The 14,401-nt window shown below is 47.6% G+C and overlaps 6 protein-coding genes across 6 annotated transcripts; 3 read left to right on the top strand and 3 right to left on the bottom strand.

Annotated features, from left to right (window-relative positions):
- The first annotated feature begins 60 nt into the window (after positions 1-60).
- HD556DRAFT_1319202 (uncharacterized protein) lies at positions 61-1,480 on the top strand. Its single transcript, XM_041301267.1, has 3 exons — positions 61-294; positions 399-954; positions 1,008-1,480. Exons 2-3 carry the CDS (start codon positions 554-556, stop codon positions 1,315-1,317), a joined length of 711 nt encoding a protein of 236 aa, XP_041167931.1. The 5' UTR covers positions 61-294; positions 399-553; the 3' UTR covers positions 1,318-1,480.
- On the bottom strand, positions 1,481-3,039 carry HD556DRAFT_1319205 (glycosyltransferase family 21 protein). Its single transcript, XM_041301268.1, has 3 exons — positions 2,883-3,039; positions 2,574-2,827; positions 1,481-2,522 (listed from the first exon to the last, which is right to left on the bottom strand). Exons 1-3 carry the CDS (start codon positions 2,999-3,001, stop codon positions 1,504-1,506), a joined length of 1,392 nt encoding a protein of 463 aa, XP_041167932.1. The 5' UTR covers positions 3,002-3,039; the 3' UTR covers positions 1,481-1,503.
- HD556DRAFT_1319207 (uncharacterized protein) lies at positions 3,040-4,689 on the bottom strand. Its single transcript, XM_041301269.1, has 10 exons — positions 4,566-4,689; positions 4,498-4,506; positions 4,377-4,433; positions 4,213-4,326; positions 3,986-4,141; positions 3,878-3,928; positions 3,633-3,802; positions 3,560-3,582; positions 3,424-3,506; positions 3,040-3,367 (listed from the first exon to the last, which is right to left on the bottom strand). Exons 1-10 carry the CDS (start codon positions 4,630-4,632, stop codon positions 3,093-3,095), a joined length of 1,005 nt encoding a protein of 334 aa, XP_041167933.1. The 5' UTR covers positions 4,633-4,689; the 3' UTR covers positions 3,040-3,092.
- Positions 4,690-5,793: 1,104 nt separating this feature from the next.
- On the top strand, positions 5,794-6,515 carry HD556DRAFT_1223733 (uncharacterized protein; the record flags this gene model as incomplete). The annotated part of the gene is made up of 2 exons (XM_041296907.1): positions 5,794-6,109; positions 6,172-6,515. Coding segments are annotated over 2 exons (660 nt in total), but the record flags the coding sequence as incomplete, so codon positions are not given.
- Positions 6,516-6,799: 284 nt separating this feature from the next.
- Positions 6,800-9,613, bottom strand: HD556DRAFT_39611 (Sodium:solute symporter family-domain-containing protein). Its single transcript, XM_041310488.1, has 9 exons — positions 8,938-9,613; positions 8,704-8,883; positions 8,589-8,650; positions 8,402-8,537; positions 8,242-8,351; positions 8,084-8,188; positions 7,739-8,033; positions 7,326-7,687; positions 6,800-7,278 (listed from the first exon to the last, which is right to left on the bottom strand). Exons 1-9 carry the CDS (start codon positions 9,521-9,523, stop codon positions 7,048-7,050), a joined length of 2,067 nt encoding a protein of 688 aa, XP_041167935.1. The 5' UTR covers positions 9,524-9,613; the 3' UTR covers positions 6,800-7,047.
- A 1,650-nt stretch (positions 9,614-11,263) lies between these two features.
- HD556DRAFT_1302609 (uncharacterized protein) lies at positions 11,264-12,920 on the top strand (the record flags this gene model as incomplete). Its single annotated transcript, XM_041299516.1, has 4 exons — positions 11,264-11,758; positions 11,820-11,879; positions 11,941-12,860; positions 12,896-12,920. The coding sequence occupies 4 exons, from the start codon at positions 11,264-11,266 to the stop codon at positions 12,918-12,920; spliced, it is 1,500 nt and encodes a 499-aa protein (XP_041167936.1).
- Between the last annotated feature and the right edge of the window lie 1,481 nt (positions 12,921-14,401).

The raw sequence follows: 14,401 nt of genomic DNA on the forward strand, positions 1-14,401 counted from the left end.
AGGCTTCAATAATCCAAAAAAGGACCACACATAAGAGAGTCAAGAAGGCGAGTTCCGGCTACCGACCACCCTTTACTATCGACTTCAGCCAAGAGTAAGGACGTCTGGTCCCCATAGACTTAGCCATAGCGGCATCTGTCATACAAGCAGTAGTCATTCCTTTCTCAAACATCAACGATCTGCCCTCCGAAACAATATCTGGTTTGGACCACTCCTCACAGCGGCACTACAATAAAGAAGGTTTGTCTTACCTGCACCGAACACCAGTGGATCAAGCGTCGGTATTTATTTCAGGCAGGTATCTATTCATCTCTCTCTCGTAAATAACCGAGACAAGTTCATCCCTTATATCCCGTACACCATTGCAAACAGATCACTGATGAACACATCACACACAGGCTCGTCTACAACAGCACTCTCAAATTCACCCACTCTGTCTTTCCGTGACAATCTTTCCTCCTTTGATGGTCAGGAAGATGGATCTGCAGTCGATAGTCCCGTCTCGTCATCCTCGTCGCGGGAACCGTCTCTAGATGTCTCAGTAGATGATGGCATGGATGTGGAGTCTGCGAACCCACCCATGGAGGCCGTCGTACTTTCAGAGGAGTCCGTTCCGCGACGTACTTTAAGGAAACGAGTCACGACGAGCAAGGGATCACCGCTGCGATTCAAGCCCGCTTCCGTTTCTGCTATCACAGCACGTCATGGGACTACTTCCGAAGACAATCTCAAGAAGAAAGCATATAAACAAGCATTTTTACAATCTGCCGCCCGTGCTCAAAGCGAGAGAGAAATTAGAGTGCGGGAACTGAAGAAACGCGCGTTGGCAATCACATCTACCGGAAAGACTCCCGCAACCTCACGCCAACGCCTCGTAATGCAGATGGTTTATGATGAGATCACCCCATACCCTGACGAAGCTTGGGTATCCCAGCTGGGGGTCATCATAAACAGGTTCGTTGTCAGTGTCTCATTGTTGCCGTATTGCCTAATCTTGCCATTCATAGGGAATATCACCAAGTTAAGAACTGGTTTTCCAATCAACGGCAGAAAGATGCTAGAGATTCGCGGCAACACACACCTCAGCCCGCTGCTCCTGCCAGTCTCGAGGCATCTTTATGCAAGATCACATGCGACGGACGTGATTTGCGCTTGCGCACTGCTGCACTGAACTCATGCAGGGCAGAAGATTGGTCCGATACTTTCTTTGATGAAGTGGTCATGATTTACAATTTCCGTCTTCTTGCAAAGCACAGTCAAGAAGAAGCAATGGCAGCTCTCGTTGAATCTGAGCCTGATGTGGCTATACCCTCATAGCCTACCACTGTCTATTACCTTTCATCACATATCATCCCTCACTCTTACTGTATGCAGCTGTAGTACTCAGACGCTTTCTGTACATTCTAATCGTGGGTATACGTACCTGTTATCGTATGGTCGCCGTTAATGATAAACAATAACCAATCATGATCTAGCTACAAACGCCCAAAACAAGCATATGCGTCAAGTATCTGAATGATTGTTTGGCAAAGACTGATAGTGAGAATCCTGCTGCTTCCACCGGGTAAATAATCCCCTGTGATTACCATCGCCCGACGTCCCCTTGACTTCTCCCGCTCGTAATACCTCGTATTTCTTCCCTCTCCAAATCACCTCGTTACTAAGCATAGCCAAGAACCAGATTGGCAACGCTAGAAGTTCGCGCAGGCACCATGCAGTGATGAACGACCATCGTCTATCTGCTGGAAGAGGATGACCAGCGAGTGACTCGTAAACGTCTAAATCTACCCAGAGCCAAGCTGCATGGTGAACCACGAGAAAAAGCCATATTGGAACGCCGAACAGATACCGCAAACTTGCAGCAGCGATGGAACTGGCGACAAGATTTTCGGTAAAGGGCTCCATGATTGTTGCCGCCAGAATCATGTGCTTGCGCACACGAATCCAGCGCACTCGCCTCCACACGTAGTCCGATAAGGACATTATCCCAATTGCATTATGCGCCACGTCACACGATAAATCATGGCGGAGATCCAGCTCGTGCCATAAAGCACTGGCAATCATGTTATCTTCGGCTAAGAATTTCCCAAACGCAGCAAGGCCGCGAGTGCAATCTTGGTCGTCGTCTGATTCCGTGTGCGCTCGAGGCTTCCGTGAACCGTTTACGCGCTCTAGATCAGACCGCCGGTAGAGGTTTGATTTTCCAACAACGCAAGATTCGATAGACACAGTGTTGATTGCGAGATACATCTTCGCGTGATTGGTATTGAGAAATGCCTCCTCAATTCTTGAACCGAGAAACCCCTCTGGAGCAGATACAAATGGGACGTGATGCACGAGCGCAACGCGCTTTTTGGGAGGTCTTGCGTGCGTGGATGACTCGAGTAAGTCAACGGAGCGCGCAAGTGTGCCAGGTGCAACCGAGATACCTGAATCGATGACCCAGAGAATGTCGTGGGTAGCTTCACGATATGAACGAATGAGGTTGTTTACTTTCGGGTTAACCCCCACTACCTCTTCTCCTGAATTGCTTTCTTCAGCTGAGCTGTCAATATTGCTCACTGTAGACTGACCTATTATTATCCTGGCAGTAACCCTGGGGTATTTAGAAATAAGATCTCTCGCAACTGGAAGAGCTTGGTCTTGCTCATCAGCGACGGACAACATGATTTCGAAATTAGGGTATTCTTGCGTGAACGTAGATTCGAGATTCTCATATAAGTTGGCATCCAGGCCTTTCAGTGGTCGCAGGATAGATACACCAGGAACAGAATCTGGCGGCGCCGTTGCAAGTGGAGACCGCGGTCGAATGCGGTACCTTCTTCGGCTGTTGGCAAAGTCCTTCAGTGACGACTGTCGTACTAGGCAACACAATTGCTCACCCTGTTCTACATCCAAGGAGACCGATACTCCATAAAACTACATACCACACGAGCCCGATGATAGCAAAGATGATAGCAAATAACGAGGAATTATGGTCAGGCCCCGACTGAGTTTCCATCGGTACTGTGTTACAGTGTGTAGTCTGTAGAGCAGAGTGTATGACATAATTACTACGGAACCAAAAATTAGGGTAATTTTGTCTCTTCGGATTATACCCGAAGCTCATCTAGGCTAAATAGCTCGATGGTATTCTTGTACACCTTCTCTGTCACCTTCTCGAACGGGACTCCTTCATTGAGCCTGTGTATGACCCATGCAACGCCTCCAATCGCACTGGGCTCGTTTCTACCTTTCACTGGCTTGCCCATCATGAACGACGGTAATTTAGTGCTGGAAGGGAAATACTTTGACTTTAATGACATCGGAAGCGTCTCTAGCAAGGCATTTGATGCATGTGTTGAAGTCATGGAGCACCAAGGAGCATCTAACATCAAACCATTTTTAGCACCCTCCACAACCGCAATGTCATCGAAATTTGACCTGTTTCGAGTAAAAGCTTGTCCGGTCGAATTGCCTTTGCAGCTAGCAGGTTTTTCTCTGTTTTGAGGGAGCACCCGTTGACACTGATGTGATATAATCAGTGTCAAAATCCAATGCTAACCGTCTAAAACCACACCTTATGTGGAAGCCCATGTCCATCTGTGCATCAGAGTCAGCGCAATTTGAAGGATGATGGACTGCGAACCCACGAGCTCGATGACCTCTTCAACCGAACCTGTGAAACTGTGAACAACTCCCTTTCTCTCTCCATCCTCTCCGAAACCTTCCTCACGAAGGATATTCACAAAGTCTTCGTGGGCTGCACGAGAGTGAAGGAACAGCGGTAACTTGTACTTTTTGGCAAGAAATAGCTGTGAGCCTGTACCGATACAAGGTATCACCCAGCACACAACAGTTAGCTTGAAACAAAAGGGATCCGATGTTCCACACATACGGAAGTGTCTTCGCTGTACGTCTTCCGGTGCAAAATGCGTGCGATCGTAATCTGATGACCTCGATAGCAATGATTTGCATGCATATATCGTGTAACATTTAGACATACCCAAGCCACACTCGCCAATAGCAACAACTCTGCCTTTACCGTGGAGATTTGCACTTATTAGGCTGTCCAGCGCCTGAAGGTAGGCCTCTGGACCGCCTGGGTACTCGTCAAATTCTTTTGAACGGGTTGGATGACATCCCACTGTTGCAAAAAAGCCTTGTAAAAGTAAGGCAGCACGCGATAACATCAGGGTGCATATAAATCTGGTTTTATGAGATGGTGCGAACCAAGTTGAGCAGCAAGAGACAGCGCAGTTTCTGATTCTCGAAGGCTTCCGCCTGTGATTACCATAGATTGAACACCAGCTAGCTGTGACCTATCCAGCATTGCTTCAAAGTCGTCTGCAAATGACTATTAGCACGGTGCAGAAACATTAAAGTTCACGATGAACCTTCGTGTTTTTTTTTGCCATGGTGAATGCCATGAAATACAGCATCCGTCAGATTGACTGTTAGACGAGAACATCAAAATCGTCTTATAATTGAGTACTGCCCTAGTCGATGGTTCCTCACCTCCGATGTCTATGATGATTAGCCATATCAATACGACCAGCAGATGCCAGACTTAATTCTGAACTCACCTATGAATCTGAAAGTCCCCGATAATTCGGCGGGCACTGGTTTTGATGGTATAACGGTAACAGACATGTCTACAGGCGCAGGGAACCCGATATCTAGAGATTTTAGTAGATATATACGGTATTTTGTAAGCCTAATGCTTCTTTAGTCAAAAGGGACTCCTCTGTCCCAACTCGCCCCTCAAGCCCTGGTCATCAGGAAAAAACAAGGTGACTATATAGTACTATATAGCCAGGGTAGACCGTATAGCCAAATAGCTATCCCCCCTCTATATAGCATGTGAGGCAACTATGTAGTACTACATAGTACTATATAGTGCTATGTAGAACCAGGTAGCGCTACTATGTACTACCATAGTTCCCTTAAGTTCTACTACAGGCAGCTACATAGCACTACATAGTTCATGTAGCGCTACTACTGCCGGCTTCAAGCAGCTATATAGTCACACATATCACATATTAGTAGTAGTAGTAGCACGCGGAATCGCGAAAACAATTGAATTTGAATGCCTAATAATGAACCAGTCAACCTATTTTACGACTCGCTAGCCTCCGCATCATCCTGCTCCTCAAGTCGGTACTCTCGGATGGCATCTTCGAATGCCGCGTCACTGATCCGGGATGCAGACGACGAGATAGTGAGGGTGTCAACACCTGCATGGAAACTTCAAAGCACGAAAGTAAGAATATCATTTTGAAAAAGAACACTGTTCAACGCACCGAGCCACGTCATGCAGATTGACACGAATTTTGTCGAGGAGTTTGTAAGGCGCCGTCCGCTCATCGAAGCGCTGCAACGAGCAGAAATGTCCATGGTAGACAGTTCTGCATTTTAAAATCACTTATTAGTAATCAGTAGAGAAAGCAACCTCGGAAACACTCACCATAGAGCAATCTTCGCTGTTCTCGAGTCGTACGACCTCGATGTCATCCGTTGGATCCACCGTGACAGGCCTGAAGCGCGCAAACGAAAGTCGTCTCCAAGGGTAGTGTAGTGTGCCGGCAGGGCCTGCCTTTAAAAAAAACCATCAAAAAATGTTTTGAAGTTAGCAAGCAACCCACTCACCATGCCTCACTGCGATTTCTGTGCCAAGGAGATGGGCTCAAAGGGAGGTGTCAGGAGACATATCAATAATCAACCTGACTGTAGAAGGCAGTGGGAGCTGCTGGTTGAAACTCAAAAAGACATCGGCGCACCTCAGGCTCGTTTTGACTCGTATTCCCACACCCTCGGCAGTCTGTTGATCGCCTCATCACTGCACATGGCGCCACCATGTTTCTCCCCACCCTCAAATCTTTCATGCGCGAGCACATGCCACACAATAACATCATCCCCGGTCCACATGACCGGTTTGATGTTTATCGACAAGTCATCATAGTTACCCCGCCTGATCCACGCACCAGTGACTCACCAAAGCGGTGGCGCATTAGAGCGACACCTGAAGTGCAGCCTGGTCCTGCCAGCCGAAAACCTTGGTCCCCCGCTAGATTCGATATGGCGCTGATAAGTGATGGTGCTCGGACGACGAATTTGCAGACACTCGAAGGTAAGCATTGGTTACTATTCAACGTTTCAATGTCACACTGACTGAAATGGATACTGTACTAGGTGTGCGAGTTGCACAAGTTCGTATCATCTTTACCCTCCCTCGTCAGTTTCTAGTTGGAACGAACTCCCGAGCGCTAGCTTACGTCGAGTGGTTCACGCCGCTTCGGGAGCCAGATCCCTCCTCTGGCCTGCGTCAAGTGTCGCGTTCGACTCGTCAGCTGCATCGGAATGCAGCCGTGATCCATCTTGACGAAATGGTTCGTCCATGTCACCTCATTCCAAAAATGGGACCATCTGTTGACCCTGGGTGGACGAGCGCAAACGTCTATGAGACGGCACATGATTTTTATTTTAATACTTTTATTGACCTTGAAACATTTTGTATTTCCACTCGTAGTGACTAGAACTAACTACTGCTGCTACTGTGCTACAATGACTACAGATTGCTACTACCGTCACCTGAAGCTCTACATAGTCCTGGTTTCGGCTACACCAGCTATGTAGTACTATATAGTAGCCTGGATGTCTACATAGTACTACACCGCCTATGTAGCGCTATATAGCTGCCACTATGACTATGAGGATTTGGTGTTTTTCCTGATGGTGTGAGGCTTGCCCCTATCAGTTCCGCTGCTCCCGTCCATTTTAGACATGTTCTTACATCGAAGACGAGATGATTTGTATACTATAGTCGCGCGATGAATAGAGGATATCTATCGTTTACAACACTAAACGCGGAATAAGTAGAGTGCCTGAAGCGCTGATAACGACAGAGAAAAATAAACGGGTGAACCAAGATTAGCAAGTCTCTCATATATTCATGTTTGTCGCTCCTCTTGACGCATGGTCGACGATCACATGCAGTTGGCTTCATCAAAACTCAACGCGTGCTACGAAACAATAAACTCCGACTTCTTGCAAAATAACCAAACACAACTATGCATCGGTGTTGCTACTTCCAATTGCCCTCTTTCGCGCTCCACCGCCAAATATGTCCCGAGCCATCCCCAAAAAGATGTCCTTTATCGCTGCACGACTCTCCCAGAGAGGTAGGATTGATGTAATACTAGCAGCCACGAAGAGCCACACGACACAGATGATAATCCAACCTTTGAAAAAGTTCAGAGAAAACACGTAGTGTGATAGGAACATGGGTATCGGTATAAGCTGCGTTCAAGTTAATCACCGAGCATCGACACATCATTTGCACTCACGAAAAGTACGATGAATGTCAGTATCAATGATGCCCAGGTAGCAACCTTGAGTGACTTCTGAAGCTCGGCGGATTCTTCAGCTGGGACATCAATATCAATCGTTGTGTCGTCTTTCGCCGATGCCACATCTACCGTGGCATCTTCTTGTTTCTCTTTCTCGACAGGTGAGTTGGAGCCAGGGCCAGACGCAGAGTCCGATAGGGTTGCTCGCTTTCGATCCATCTCTCTTGCTCTGGGATTGATTCTTTTAGTAGCAGACCAATCGAACTCGTTGTCAGGTTTAATGAGAGTGACGACAGCGGAAATGATAGCACCCGAGCAGCAAGCGCCCAGGTTTCCAGCGAGGTTGGGATACATTAGTCCTCGTTCTTCGTCAGCATAGAACACAGTGTTTGCAGTGAACAAGAGCTTACCTGTGGTTGCGATAGTCAATTCACCGTAATATGTTTTTGCAACTGACAGCCATGCAATTATGCCAACCACTACTCCTCCCAATGCACCACTGATCGCAGCCTCCTTGGTTTGCTGGCGCCATACCACACTAAAGATGACTGGGCCAACAGCACCAGTGAATAGAGTTCCCGAGAATAAGAATAGCCAGTTCAAAGACACTCCTATCCCAATCCACAATGAGGCAACACACGACATCACCAGAGCCCATACTGCGACCATTATGTGAGATACACGTATAAGAGACTCTGGTGATGCCTGGGTATCATCATCAATATTCGTTCTTGGTAGCAATCAGTTTCACGTACATCAGGCCTAAAGTGGATCTGATACAGATCAAATGTAAGAATGGACGATGTCGCAATCATCTCGGAAGATGCAGCTGAGGTCACTGCCATGAAAAGCAGTATCAACTAAATTACCAGCTGTTATTCAATTGTGAGTGAATGGGAAATATGTAGCTCACCATAGCTGCTGCACCACCGCTACCCAATAGTGTCACTACACCAGCGGGGGCAGCCAGGCCAGCATTAATCTCCGCCTCTGTAAGTCCACCAGGGTACGGGAAGCTGGGACCTAGAACGTCATCAGATAGCTACGATTTTGAATATATGCATTAACCTCACTTTTGGCAAGCGCGACAGCAGCAAGACCCATGATAGAGGAGAAAGTGAGAGGTACAGCAAACCAGGCAATACCGCCCATCAGATAGGCTTGGACAGCAGTCTTTGCCTCTGATGCGATTGCTCGTTGCCAGTAGCCCTGTTTATGATATTAGCAAGTGTCTACTTTTTACGGTACCAAATAACGAGCCTGATCCAGCATGACAGTACCAAATCCACCAGTGATCTGAATGATCATAAATGTAAGTCCATCTCAAAAAAAACGTCAAGTCAATGTCTGTAAAAGGGTGAGAGGGACAGCTTACAGTTGGACTTCAAGGTTAAGTATGAGCCATCTTGGTTTCCGGCTACAGGTCGTTCAATGCTCGCTTGTTGTAACAAGTTGTACATTCCCTCAAAACCGCCGACGAGGTCTGCCTTTGTGTATGTCCAGAAGAAGAAGTAAAATATGAGGATCATCAAGATGAGTGTATGTGAGTAGTCGCCTGCAATAAACCCAAATCAGTGAGTTAACTCAGGAAGAATTTTCGATCACCGACATAGGAACGTGGCGCGAAGACCCCCAAGGATGACATAGATACAGACTCCAAGCGGAATGAGGAAGTTGGCGGCATAAATGTTCATCCCAGTGAAGGCATTGACAACTGCACTTCCACCAAGCAGTAACATACTCGAGACAATAAGATTGACGACCAGTCCAAAAGTCGCGAACATGAAATGTGCTGTATTACCGTAACGAGCGTGAACGATCTCGAGGAAGGTGTGGCAGTATGGCGCGATCTGTTTAACCCGCACGGCGAGAATTGCCATAACGAATATTTGAATCGTAGCACCTGCTGCATAATAATAGCCAGCACATATACCATACTCGTAGGTCACTGTGGAGCTTTGTAAGAGTGTTGCCGCCCAGGTCCATGCCGACACGATGCCAGAAGCAATAAGACCGGGTTTGACGCTGCGTGATGCTGTATTGAACTCCTCGGAAGTAGAGATTTTGTAGGTCGTATAGCGATTTTGAAGGGTTGACAAACCCATCATGATGATAGCAAAAACGAAACCGATACCGAGTACGACGCCATACCCTGTGCCTTGTGTCAGGACTTCAGCACCTGTAGTTGAAGACATTGCAACGACAGAGGGACAGGAGTGATGTATAAAGAAATTCAGACTTTAATAGGTACCTAGGGACAACCCAGTAAAGGCGCAGTCAAAATTTGCTATCAAGTTTGCAGAGATAAGCATGAGAGATCCAAGCAGGCACTCGGACAGCCTCCTTACGACATGTAACGCAAGCCGCGGATATCTTTAGAGCTCAACAAGCGCTGAGATAATTGCAAGATGTTGCACATGAAGAAGACGATTATGGATAAACTCGATGAGGTTATCGTATGCGGAGACAGGTTCGTTCGCAAGGTCTTGGTGTTTTTCATTAGTACCATGGAAAACTTCAATCGGACGTACTACATATCCCAAGCCAGCATTTAGTGTCTTGTCTATCATGTGGTGGGAAGAATGCAACAGTAATGATGGCTTGGCGATGCTTTGCTCCACCCTCTGTATCTTTGCGTAGAGGTCTAAAGCCGATGGTTGTCGTGCGGCAGACTCCCGAGTGCATAATCTTGATTAAGATTTGTGAAAAGGCTGAGAATGAATGTAAAGTGAAGTGATAAGACAAGTAGGGACGCTCACACCTGGGACTCCCTTAGCTTATGTTACACCTCCCCAAATACTATCCAATCTGCACGTGGTGTAAACGAACCAAAATACGTTACATGCGTAGTCGAAGTGCTGTTGAGCGCCGAGGGCCTCTGTCAATGAATTATTGGAGTTTCGTTAATGCCATAAGAAAGAAGGATCTGCTGCCCACCTCCCATTCCACTTGTCCGTGGATATGACATAGACCTTGCTGTCAGAGGTCGAGAAAGACGAGAACAGGCTTGTTTTAAGGAGGCAGGATAAGGAGGTCAGCCTGAGTACTATTCACCTTCAGATCTGCATTCGTTTTCTGAGCATGCCATAGAATACACCCAGTGATAGCAAGATTACCGTGTTTCAACGTATTGGATCTGTCGTGCTGCGAGACAGCTACAAGCCCAACCCAATAGCAACGGGACTGCTTTCTTCTCAGTGTTATCATCGAGTCGCTACCTCTCTTTCCTCTAAACTCCCATGTGAGATGAAGACTTGCCAGCTTTTGAAACAGGCGCTCGTCCATGTAGAATCTTCAAGTTAGTGTGTTTGTTGAATTAAATAAATTGAGGAGCATAACAACTTCATTGGGGAATAGTTCTGGATTATGGTCAACAACCATCAGGAAAAGCCCCGGACAATTTCCATCGGTTGCTATCTTTAGATAATCAGGTACATGTTGCAACACTATCACCAGTAGTTACCATGTCTTAACTTTATGTCACTACCACGTAGTGACCTTGCAACATTTTCGAATCACGCAACCATATTGTCTGACGATTGTGAGCCGCTTGTGTCATTTACAATCATCTTGCAATACAGACTTAGCTCTGAGCCGCTGCTGCTTAGTAATACTGCCAGCCAGCTGCTGGCAGCAGGCTGCCGGAGTCCGAACACAGGCTGAGTCCGAGTCAGTCACTGCTCTTCTGCTACTCATTTCAACTCACTGGCCGCACTGGGTTCAAAACCGTCAACTTTCAACGGCAAGTGACTTCAGCCCGACTTCAAGTTCAGTCGTCACTTTTTTTTACTGTCCGAGTCCGACTCAGTCCGCCGAGTCATTGGACTCCATCTCACCCGCTGGCGGGCTACAGTACAGTTGGAGCCCACTGGCAAGCCCCGCTGCTGTGAAGTCACGCTTCCCAGTGTATGGCAGCTCCGAGTCGTTCAACTACCATGACTAGTAGTACAGTCAGCCTCCGAGTCCGAGTCGCGGCCGCTATCATTACTATAATCGCATTCTGCTTACTACTAGTTGCTGTCACGGAAACCACTGGGCCGAGTCCGAGTCTCAATTTGAATCTGTCCGAGCCCGAGTCACTGCCAGGGTCTCCCTCAATATCCACAGTGACTTCTGGCATCATGCCTCCTCAGCGCCGCCTACCAATTGAATATGACTGTGATGCATGTGGAGCTCACAACGTTGATGCTATTCGTTTGACAAGACATCGAAACCAGTGCAAAGCAGTGCGCACCAGAGCCCGCCGTGCCTACGAGAAGAGTCTAAAGCTTGACAAAAAGCGTCTGGCGGCAAAAGCGCGTGCAAAGGCGGAGAAATTAGCCTATGTCACTGCGGCATCACATCCAATGCCAAACGCCACTCAAACACTCACAAGCCGTACTGCCATTGGCAATAGCAGCCAGGCCTCAGCCTATTTGGGCGAAGGTTCTGTGAGTACCGTTTATTTGGAGTGTAGGGCTCGGCGTACTGATTTTATTTATTTCCTATCAGTCGAGGGACCCCCAGGCTTTAATTCATCCGGCTCCTGAGGTAGATTTGGGTGAAGGCTCTGTGAGTACCGTGCACTTGGAGTGTCGGTCTCGGCATACTGATTTTATTTATTTCCTATCAGTCGAAGAGCCCCTTAACTCATTCTGCCCTTGAGGCCCTACCAAGATTGACACCTCCACCACCTCCTGCCTCATCATCTTCACTCGAACATCATATGGACACCAGCACCTGTGTTCAGGAAGACATATGTGACTTCGACATGTACTATGCCTCGCACTCACCCCCTCCACAAAGCCCCTCCGAGTCAGTGGCTCAAAGTCCCCTGATCCCTCCGTCGCAAGTCAAACGGATACGAAAACCGGCTAGAGTCAGAGCCGCTGGATTTGACGACCCACTTCCTGAGGGTCCTGGCCCACTCGAGGCTGACGGTTCGGGCTGTGTTGAGCCCGAGGTCGTAGCTCCTCCCGAACCCATCGAAAACGTTGACCCTCAGACTCCTGCGTTTTGTCTCCGGCGTTTTCTCATCCGAATTCCGGAAATCGTGCGCACATTACCCAATGCCTTCGGCCTGACACGTCTGTATCGCGGTCGCCCCACTCGCATCCCTGACCTCGATAGTGATCTGAACGACCTCACCGCCACAAATTTACAAACTCTACCCGCTATCACTGATAAATCCATATCCGACATCATCTCACCATATCCCAACGAGAACGCATTCAATTTCGGCCGTTGGTATTGGAACACGACTCGTCAATCCAAATCTACTAGACAAGAATTACTGGACAATGTCATCTTGCGTCCAGGTTTCGATCCCGAAGATCTTCGCGGCGTCAACTTTGACAAAATCGACAAGCAACTCGCCCAGGATTTGAGTTCTCCTTTGGAAGGCAACGGTTGGCGAAATGATCCAATCACTGTCAATATACCGACATCTCAGAAGGCCACGAAAGCGTCCAAGAAGAAGGACCGGAATACTGAGCGAGCAGCGCGTGTTCACGACGAGGTTGATGAAGAGGCGGGTACTGTGGGGACACGTAAGTTTTGCATTGGCAATTTCCATCACCGGAGCTTAGTGCATATCTTGCGTACCGCTATTGAGAGCAACACTCCGCACGCTCAACAATACCACTGGCACCCATACGAGCAATTTCACCAGTCCCCTGATCCCAATACACCTCCGGTTCGCGTGTTTGATGAAGTTTACACGGGTGATGCGTTCTTAAAAGCAGATCGTGATTTGCAAAACTCTCCAGGGGAACCTGACTGTGATTTACCACGCGTCATTGCGGGGATCATGGTGTGGTCTGACGCGACTCATGTTGCACAGTTTGGGCAGGCACGGCTTTGGCCCATCTATATCTACTTGGCCAATCTATCCAAATATTCCCGTTGCAAACCAACTTCAACTGCTTCTCATCAAGCTGCGTATTTACCGAAGGTGGGCCATTTCTCTCGTGTAGCATATATTCTCGTCTCAACTCTTCCTCGCAGCTTCCTGATACTGTGCAGGATTTTCTACGGTCATTTGACCATGGCGCATTAGACCCACTGTTAGCACATTTGCGTCGCGAGGTTTTCCATGAAGCCTGGCGACTTCTTCTCGATGACGAGTTTGTGCAGGCGTACGAGCATGGCATTGTTCTTGATTGTGCAGACGGCGTTCGTCGACGTGTCTACCCTCGCATATTCACTTACTCTGCTGATTACCCTGAGAAGTAAGACTTTACATCCCTTTCACAGGATTCTGATACTGATGTCATTTGTTCTCATAGAGTTTTGATCGCAACAATTCGTGACATGGGGGGCTGTCCATGTCCACGCTGTACGATACCCAAGGACATGATACCTGGACTTGGCACTCGAGAAGATTCTTATATTCGAACCCACCAAACTCGCCTCGATAACGACGAACGGAGGGACAATATCAAGCAGGCTCGTGGGTTCATCTACGACAAACATTATGTTGTCACCAGCAAACCGGTGGAGGAAATATTAAAACCGGAGTCGCAGGTTCCGACAGAGGTATGAGCCTTATCATTTTTTTTTCATTTGAAGCATTGATATCAACGCGAATTACTACAGAATGCCTTCTCATCTCGCTTGTCCCATTTTGGCTTCGACTTTTTTATGATGCTCGTGGTTGATTTAATGCACGAATTCGAGCTAGGTGTTTGGAAGGCCTTACTCACCCATCTGATCCGCATTCTACACATGCAAGGTCCTACAATTGTCGCTGAATTCAACGCTCGGTAAGTGACGTCAGAACTTGAATTATGGAATGCTCAACAGTTGCAACAGGTTTCGGCTCATACAACCATTTGGCCAGTCGACCATCAGAAGGTTCCCTCACAATGTTTCCGAGTTGAAAAAGTTGGCTGCGCATAATTTTGAGGACATCCTGCAGGTTAGTATATGCTCTTGTTTCATCGGGATAGTGAAGATTGATGACCAAAATTAGTGCTCAATCCCATGTTTCGAAGGTTTGATACCCTCTCCGCACAATGAGTCAATCATGGACCTTCTATTCCTGACCTGCTACTGGCACTCGTTGGCGAAGTTGCGCATGCATACAGAAACAT

The sequence above is a fragment of the Suillus plorans genome (assembly GCF_016647745.1).
Source record: "Suillus plorans strain S12 chromosome Unknown HD556scaffold_1, whole genome shotgun sequence".
Taxonomy (NCBI): domain Eukaryota; kingdom Fungi; phylum Basidiomycota; class Agaricomycetes; order Boletales; family Suillaceae; genus Suillus; species Suillus plorans.

Bases quoted from the DNA above. Each gene is read 5' to 3' on its own strand.
- HD556DRAFT_39611 (XM_041310488.1), bottom strand. From the start codon at position 9,523: ATGTCTTCAACTACAGGTGCTGAAGTCCTGACACAAGGCACAGGGTAT. The intron at 8,352-8,401 runs GTGAGGTTAATG...ATGACGTTCTAG, and splicing joins TGCTGTCGCGCTTGCCAAAA to GTCCCAGCTTCCCGTACCCT. The intron at 7,688-7,738 runs GTAAGCTCTTGT...ACGAAGAACGAG, and splicing joins ATTGACTATCGCAACCACAG to GACTAATGTATCCCAACCTC.
- HD556DRAFT_1319207 (XM_041301269.1), bottom strand. From the start codon at position 4,632: ATGTCTGTTACCGTTATACCATCAAAACCAGTGCCCGCCGAATTATCG. The intron at 3,583-3,632 runs GTGGGTTCGCAG...TCTGATGCACAG, and splicing joins TTGAAGAGGTCATCGAGCTC to ATGGACATGGGCTTCCACAT. The intron at 3,507-3,559 runs GTGTGGTTTTAG...ATATCACATCAG, and splicing joins GACATGGGCTTCCACATAAG to TGTCAACGGGTGCTCCCTCA.
- HD556DRAFT_1319205 (XM_041301268.1), bottom strand. From the start codon at position 3,001: ATGGAAACTCAGTCGGGGCCTGACCATAATTCCTCGTTATTTGCTATC. The intron at 2,828-2,882 runs GTGAGCAATTGT...CTTTGCCAACAG, and splicing joins CTCCTTGGATGTAGAACAGG to CCGAAGAAGGTACCGCATTC. The intron at 2,523-2,573 runs GTCAGTCTACAG...AAAGCAATTCAG, and splicing joins TACTGCCAGGATAATAATAG to GAGAAGAGGTAGTGGGGGTT.
- HD556DRAFT_1319202 (XM_041301267.1), top strand. From the start codon at position 554: ATGGATGTGGAGTCTGCGAACCCACCCATGGAGGCCGTCGTACTTTCA. The intron at 955-1,007 runs GTTCGTTGTCAG...TGCCATTCATAG, and splicing joins CTGGGGGTCATCATAAACAG to GGAATATCACCAAGTTAAGA.